This window comes from Dipodomys ordii, unplaced genomic scaffold (genome assembly GCF_000151885.1).
Source record: "Dipodomys ordii isolate 6190 unplaced genomic scaffold, Dord_2.0 Scaffold14, whole genome shotgun sequence".
NCBI classification, from domain to species: domain Eukaryota; kingdom Metazoa; phylum Chordata; class Mammalia; order Rodentia; family Heteromyidae; genus Dipodomys; species Dipodomys ordii.
This window is the reverse complement of record NW_012267230.1, coordinates 16,012,838-16,021,018: the sequence shown is the minus strand read 5'-3', so window position 1 is coordinate 16,021,018 and position 8,181 is coordinate 16,012,838. Positions and strand designations below refer to the sequence as shown.

At 63.3% G+C, this 8,181-nt stretch overlaps 1 protein-coding gene across 1 annotated transcript in view; it reads right to left on the bottom strand.

Annotated features, from left to right (window-relative positions):
* The window catches only part of Lmf1 (lipase maturation factor 1), a 74,736-nt gene that overhangs the window by 6,471 nt on the left and 60,084 nt on the right, over window positions 1–8,181 (bottom strand). Inside the window, exons 6-7 of the mRNA XM_013011279.1 lie at window positions 5,418–5,483; window positions 3,404–3,580 (exon numbers count right to left, since the gene is read on the bottom strand). Coding sequence (XP_012866733.1) covers window positions 3,404–3,580; window positions 5,418–5,483 — 243 coding nt within the window. The remainder of the gene's footprint in view (window positions 1–3,403; window positions 3,581–5,417; window positions 5,484–8,181) is intronic.

The window sequence follows — 8,181 nt, the reverse complement described above, 5'->3', positions numbered from 1 at the left end:
CCACAGAGCCCCCGTCCCACAGCACTGAGTGACCACAGAGCCCCCGTCCCACAGCCCAGGACCCTCACAGCAGTGGGGTGATGGGTCCACAGAGCAGCCCGGTCCCCAGCCCGCGGTACTGCTGGGTCTTCTTGAGCACTGCAGAGGAAGTCGCATGGTGTCTCTAGGGAGCTGTGAGGGTCACTCTGTGAGGGCCGTGTCCCAGGCCGTGTGGGGATGCAAGTGGCTGCACATCCAACCCCTCAGCCGAGACTCGGGCTCGTGGTGCTCTGGGAAGGGGAGGCCACGGCTCCAGGTTATTGCTGGGCCCGTGACCCATGCAGTGTTAGAGTAGGGTCAGAGTTTGGCTCTGCGAGGCAGGAGCTGGACACCTGTCCCGAGAGACCTGACTGCTCCATCGGGGACACCAGGGAGGCCCCTGGCAGCGTCTCCTGGACCTGGGACGGCAGAGGCAAAGACACGGACCGCGGCATGCAGTGTGAGGCCTTGTGTGCACAGGGACCGGAGAAAGGGGGGTGCCTTCCGGCCAGCAGGACTTCAGAATGCCCACACAGTGAGCACTGGGGGCCAGGTGTGCTGTGCACACCAGGGCTGGAGCTCACACGGGGGCTTTGTGACTGACGGCCCAGTCCCGCACACTCCTGAGAGCACGCGTCCGGAGGACAGCACTGACTTGCTCTGGTCGGCAGCTAAGGTTAACACACGGACACCGGGGCCAAAGAGCAACATCAGGAATAGGGAGGAACCCAAAACTAACCACGAGTGTCAGAATGTGGTCTGCACATCCACCACCAGGCACGGGACACGTGGGTGGGGGCGACACTGGGCAGAAACAAGACCCTGCCAGCGCTGGTCACGTGTCAGAAGCACCCTGGGGGAGCTCCTGGCCTGGCTGGTAGAGGGGCTCTGACAGGAGCTTGTTTCCAAGGACCCCCTGCCGGGGCGGGGGCCTGGCCTGGAGAAGTAGGCCCCACAGCAGAGGCGGGGACAGTCCTGGCTCCCACAGCTGTGCAGAAGCCCCATGACAGGTTGCACAGCTAGACAGACTTGCTCTGCTTCCTCCTCCCTCTGGCCACGTTCTCGGTAAGAATGGCTTCAGCACAGAGCTGGGCCAGAGAACTCCAGAGGGATCTTCCCTTCCTCGGTCTTCAGTGCGGCCCTGCCCAGCACTGCACGTCTGCCGGCGACAGGTGCCCGGACCCCAGAGGAAGGGGAGTGTGAGGCGGCGGATCTTACAGGTTCCCACAGAGGACATGGCAGGACACAGGCCCCAAGAAGTGGGTCTGAGCTCTGACAAACCACAGTCAGGCACTGACTGAGAAACCTAGGCCAGATGGACAGACATGCCCATCTGCAACATGCCACTGGCCTGAGAACAGAGCCTGAGGCTGGTGCTCAGGTGAGGGAGACCAGCTGGCCAAGAGCCACCAAATCCAGAAGCGCAGGAGCCAGGCCTGGGGCGGGGCGGGGTGGGGCAGGAGGTGTCTGCAGAGGAGCCCAGGCTGCCCTGCGGAGAAGCTGAGTGTGCGGGCGGACCCTCTAACCTCAGGCAGGAGAACTCCGCTCAAGGCCAGCCCGGGCAGCGTGTCTCAGAAAAGGAAAAATACAGGATATTGTGTTTTATCGCGACTCAAAAGGGGTGCCACTAGGACCGGGTCCCAGCTGTTAGGGAGCTGGCGGGGCCCCAGGCCTCCTGCCCTTCCCACAGGCCCCCAGCGAGCCGCGGGTCTGCGGCAGGAGACCTCCAAACAGCTGTGTAAATGGAGCGTGGGCGGCGGCGAGCACGTGAGCATCCATCCTCCCAGAGGAAGGAGCGGCAACCCAACGGCTGTGGGGAGGGGCTGGAGGATGGGGTACAGTGGAGGGAGTGGGGGGAGAGGCAGGGACGGGGCAGAATGGCGGCTGTGGGGAGGGAGTGGAGGCTGCATCCCTAGATGGGTGCGGCAGAGTTGTGCACACTCTGAACTCTGGGAGGGCAAAGGCCGCCCCGGGCCCAGACACGCCCGCTGTGGGGACAGGATGCCTGGCAGACTCTGGGCATCACCACCTTGCCCCACACAGTGTGGGCTGAGGACGCCAGGGGTGGTGGGCCTTGGGGCCACCCCGCTGACCCCCCACATCGTCGTGGATGTCCCTGCCACCCAGCGGCCTCCTTGTAGGGGCCGTGGGCTGCTCACGTCGGCCCTGGCACACCCGGGACTTGCTGAGTGAACTGCACACAAGTCTGCGTAAGCTTCCTAGCACACAGGACCCCAGCCCCCAACACCAGTTTTGTGTACTAGGACACCCTGCCTCTCGGTTCTGGTCCAGCAGTGTCTGCCCATCTGCAGAAGCAAGGAACGGGGCGGTGGGTGAGTTCACAGCCCCAGCACTGGTCTGGAGGCCAAGAGGACGGGCCTGTGGGAGAGCCCTTGCTGCTCCCTGAGCCGTGTGTCCAGCAGTGCCCAGGCTTTGCAGTGGACACCGGGAGAGGCAGGTGAGGCCCACTGGCCAGGCTGGAGCCTCGCGCTGGCAGTGCCCCACACGGACGGTCCCTAGAACCGATGGGCGCATGCGTGGGAGGTGTGCACTCGACGCGGGAAGCCAGCCGGTGCAGTCCCAGCTCCGTGATGTTTACAAGGCAGGGCTTGCCTCTGACGCCGTCCCGGCCCAGTACACCCACTCCGCTGGCTCACCGTGACCCTGGCATGGGGCGGGGCGCGGGAACTCTGGTCTGCACATCTCTGAGCTCCAGGGTCACAGGCTGCAAAACAGCCCGGGGCAGCGCAGCCGGGGCAAGGCCACGGAGCTTTTCTTTCCCTGCCAGATGTGCCCATGGAGGCGGTGCTCCACTGAGGAAGGGGGTGAACTGGAGGCCAGGCCTCAGAGCCCGTTTTAAAGTTGTATCCACCGTCGGATACATGCAGAAACCGCCGGAAAGCACAGATGCTCCGGAGAGCGCTGCCAGGCCCGTGTTCTCCCCAGCTGCTGCAGGCTCTGTGCAGAGGGGCATGGGGCCGCCTCCCCCACCGGCAGCCATGCCAGATCCCACACTAAACCCCGTGAGGTCACCCCGGCAATGGCAGAGCGTCCACACCCCAAGGGAGCGCGTTCCAGGGGGACTCAGCCCAGGGAGAAGAGTGCAGAAAGCCAGCCCAGCAGAGAAGCGAGAAACCCCGGCACACGCGGCGGCGCCAACAGATGGGCGACCCTGGGGTCGGGGCAGAGCCCTCCGAGAACCTGCCAGCCCTGGGGCGGGGAGGCGGGGCCTGCCACCCCTCCAGGGACAGGGCCACCCGTTCTGGCTGTTCTATGAGCTTGTCAAGCACAAGGGGACTGTGTGCCTGGCCAGGCCAGCGCGGAGTCCGGCGGGGGGCGGGGGAGGGCTGCCGGGAAGCCCCGGGCGGCTTCGGGGGCCATGGACGTGGCCTACCTGGAACAGGATCTGCAGCACCCCGTGCAGGAGGCACGGCCGGCGCCCGAGGAACACCAGGAAGGGCACCAGCAGCTCCACGACATGGTTGCCGAGCGTCTCGAAGCGGTGGAGCCACCAGGGCGACCGGTGCAGGTAGTAGGCCAGCGGGTTGGGCACGGGCTGCGTCTGCAGGGAGAGAGGCGCCGTGAGCCCTGGGCCGACCCCAGAGGGTTCTGTGGGAAGCAGTTTGAAGCAAAGCTAGTTCTTTGTTTTAAAACCACCTCCATCCACCCTGGAGTTGGAGCGTACCTCTAAACCGAGTGTGCTCGAACTAGGGGTGAGGGACCCAGAGAGTGCCATCTGCTCCCCGGGAGGAGCAGTGGGCAGCGTCTCGGCCCAGCCACCGCACCTGCGGCCCCATCAGGCCCAGCGGGGCCCTCCTGAGGGGGTTCCAGGGGCCTTGAATAAACAGAGATAAACTAAGGCAAGTGTCAGCTGTCTGTGACAGGGAGGAAGGGTGGGTGGGGACGAGGGTCTGTCTCAGGTCCCCTCACACACGGCTCAGCAGGCGCATGCTGCCAGGGGCCGGGCCCTCCAGGCCTCAGACTCCCTGTGGGCAGTTCCTGCCCTGGCCATGGCACACCTCCTTCCCATCGGTCCTGGCAGGATAAACCACTAGCTGGCGGCCCAGAGCCCAGCTTTCTACTCCCCGTGCTGTGCCCCGGGCAGCGATGGCCATCTAGGACGACAGGCAGAGGCCGTCCATGGCCTCCTCACATCACCCTTCCCTGATGGCAGACTCCAGACAGCCAGAGCCACACGTGGCGCCACGGGCCTGGCTGCTATGCGTGTCTGAAGTACTATCACTTGAAGGGATTGGGGTAAAGACAAACGCACTGTACTATGTGTGCATAACCCTAAAATGGCCACAGAAATTCAATAATTATAGCTAATAAGCCAAGATGTCATGAAAATATTAAGTCCATCCAAAACAAAGCAGAAAAGGTGTTTTTTAAAGGCAAAAAAAAAAAAAAAAACCAGATGGGGAAAGTAGAAAAGAAGCAGAGAGGGGCTGGGAAGGCAGCTCAGTGGTGGAGCGCTCGCCTGGCAAGCGTGAGGCCCTGCGTTCCATTCCTCAGCGCCACACAAGCAGAAAAGACTAGAAGTGGCGCTGTGGCTCAAGTGGTAGAGCACTGGCCTTGAGCTGAAGAGCTGAGGGACAGCACCCAGACCCAGAGTTCAGGCCCCACCGCTGACCAAAAGAAAAACAAAGCAGTGAGGGCCACACACCTACATCAAGGTGTGCCTGTGTCGTTCGAGTTTGAGGCACACGATGTCAACGCTGGATGAAAAAGGACTCAGCCTCGTGCTGCCTACGGCAGGGCGCTTCGGAGGCAGCAGCACTGGCAGCCAAGGCCGGGGGCAGGGAGCCGCTGGGCGGGCCCTCCTGGCAGAGCGGGTTCCGGGGAGCCTGGCATGTGGGAGGGATGTGCAGGAGCGGAAGCCCCTGCCAGCAAGGGCCGCCCCGGGGCCTCTGCAGGCGCTCGGGTAGCCAGGACTGGCAGGCCCTGGTCAGGTTCCGAGACATGGGCTGTCCACCTTCAGCCCTCGGGGTGCCAGGTGCAGCTGCAGAAGGGGGCTCTGGTGTTGGGGGGACAGGCGGCGGGGCTCCCCCACCCTGCCCGGGACGGCTCCCTGCCCCTTGTGGACCAGGCCTGGCCCAGGGGAGCAGCCTCTGGGTCTGTCTGCAGGAGCTGAGACCCAGCCAGGCCTGGGTTGGGGAGAGGAAGGGGAGACGAACAGGGTGTGCCGGGGTGGCAGGTCACACCGGCGTGGGAGACAGCCCCACCGCTGGACGGGACGAGGAAAACCAAAGCTACCGCTGGATTCACAATCCATGTGGCCCAGCCAGCAAGGGGGTGCGGGGGGACACTGTGCAGGTCAGTTCATGACCTGAGGTCCACCGAGGGAAGGGGGAGGCGCAGAAGTCCACAGGGCTGGCGCGGCCACTGTCTGAGCTCACCTCATAGTGGAAGTCCATGCAGGTGAGGTCCCACCAGCACCGATCTCCCCGGACCTTGATGAGGCCCTGCAGAGGGGAAGAGTAGACAGCAGAGTGAGGCCACACACGGCCAGCCACGGAGGTCGGAGCTGTGAGGACGGACACGGAGGCCGGAGCCGTAAGGCTCTGCTCTGTCCTCTGTACCACCCTGAGCCTCGTCGGATGAGCAGGAGTTCACAGTTCACTTGGGGGGGCCAGCGAGGCTCTGCTCTCTGACTCTGTGGTGCTGGGGTGCGCACCAGGGCTTCATGCAGCCTCTCCCTCAGCTTGCTTGCTCTACCTCATGAACCATGCCTCCAGTTGGCATTTTGCTGGTTAACTGAAGATAAAGACTCGGGACTTCTCTGCCTAGGCTGGCTTTGAACCGAAACCACTCAGATCTCAAGCCCCGAGCAGGTAGGATTACAGGTGTGAGCCACCAGTGCCAGAATTCCTTGCTTTCTTTAATGCTGGGGTGGGTGGGCCGGTGGGAGGGGGAGAGCTGACAGTGGCGAGCAGCGAGCGCTGCTGATGCTGCTTCAGACGGGGGAGTTGGGTGTGCGCCCACGTGGGAGCGTCACCGTGCCCCCCCCCCGTGCAGCCAGCGTGGGACAGTAAACCGAGGCCTGCCTGGCATCCCTCACAAGGCGGTGGGGTCTCATGTGCGCGCCCGGGGTGCAGCGACGCGGCTGCGGGCGCGCTCCGGCTGGGGACAGGGGGCCCCGCATAACCACCCTGTGGGGTGACTGGCGGTGGGAGGAAGCACAGGCTCGCGCTGGTGGCGTCTCCAACCACGGAGCCACTGCGGCCCCGAGGCTGGTGGTCAGGGTGTGCAGCCAGACCGACGCAGGCTGTGGAGCAGGTTTCTGCCCAGCAGTTGTGCTGGCCACCACGCGATGTCCAGAGGGCCAGCACGCCCCCACTCCCTTCCTTTTGTACATGCTCCCAGAACCTCACCTGGAGACCCAGCCCACGTCAGTCTCTGCGCCTTCCATACTAGGCAAGCTGGAAGGAGAGGAACAGCCTTGCAGAATTCGCTGAGGCTCTACCAGACGGCGAGCACCCCTCTTACCACAGCCAGACGGCGAGCACCCCTCTTACCACAGCCCCATCTCTATCCCCACGTCTACCCATCCACCTTCCATTTAATCATTCTGTCATCCATCTGTCCACCTGCCATCTGCTCATCATCCATCTATCATCCCCCATCTACCCACACATCCATCCACTCATCATCCCCCATCCATCCACCCACCCACCCACCCTCACCTATCCATCCACCTACTCATCACCCCCCACCCATCCACCTTCCATCTACATCATCCCCCATCTATCCACCTTCCTTCCATCCATCCATCTACTCATCACCCCCCACCCATCCATCCACCCATCCATCCATCCATCCACTCATCACCCCGACCCATCCATCAACTCATCATCCCTCACCCATCCATCCATCCATCCACTCATCACCCCCCCATCCATCTTCCATCCACCCATCCATCCATCCACTCATCACCCCGACCCATCCATCAACTCATCATCCCTCACCCATCCATCCATCCATCCACTCATCACCCCCCCCATCCATCTCCCATCCACTCATCACCCCCCACCCATCCATCCATCCATCCATCCACTCATCACCCCCCACCCATCCACCTTCCATCTACTCGTCACCGTCATCCAGCCAGCGTCCACCCGTCTTCTACTACTCAGCCATCCCCAGCATCGTGTGTCCATCCATCATCCACTCGCCATCTGTCCTTCTCTCAGGTCTGAGCCTGGGGGATGCCTGAGTCCAGGCTGACACAGTGAGGCTCAAAAGGAAGCTGGGGTGGCTGAGGGCCCTGGCTGGGCCAGGCAGTGTGTGAGTGACCAGTCTGTGCATGAGTAAGCAGCGGTGTCTGCAGCTGCCCAGTAAGTCAGCCTGCACAGGGCAGGGCAGTATGCAACTGGACTGGCCAGGGGGCGGAGCGGGGCCTGGCCGTACGGAGTGCCGCCCCCCAATGTAATGCAGACACAGTCACGTGGGCCGCACCTGAGGGCCAGCTGTCTGTGAGGGCCACGTGTGGTGCGGGGCGCTGAGCAGGGCTCCTGTCCCGGAGCTGTGCTATTAATAAGGCCTTGCTGCACGAGTTGCTCTGACAACCAGCCACCTCCTAGAACACAGAGAGCTCGGATCACCAAGCCCCGGAATCGGCGGCGGGCGGCAGCCCCTGCCTAGCATGTGTGGGGCTCGTGAACACGGGGTCTGGACACGTCAGGGAGGCTGGCTGCCACGACAGGAGAGCACCCCTCCTGTCCCAGGTGGCAGAACGGCCGGCTTCTGAGGAAACGCACGCACGGGCCCGACGCTCAGCGCCACCCTGCCCGGTGCCCCGGAACCTGCACGCACCCGCGTCCCTCAGAGAAAACGGATGACCAAAACGTCAAAGCCAGGCTGATGAGAGGGTGCTAAGAGCCGGGCGTCTGGGGGCGGAGGGCACGTGCTCCCGCTGCTCCACAGGGTCTCCCCCGGAGCAGTGTGAGAGGAACAAAGGCTTCTTTGAGCCCTTTCAACCCAAAATTAATTTCGAAAAAAATGGCCGAGATGGGTCCTGACGTGCCAGATGCGCAGGGAGCGCTGACCTTCCACCGGCCACTTGGACAGAGTCAGTGGGGTGCAGGCCCTCCCAGGCCCCAGACCTCAGGCACCAAGAGAAAGTGGTCCTGATGACCGGGGGCCGTGCGGCGCGGCCAAGAG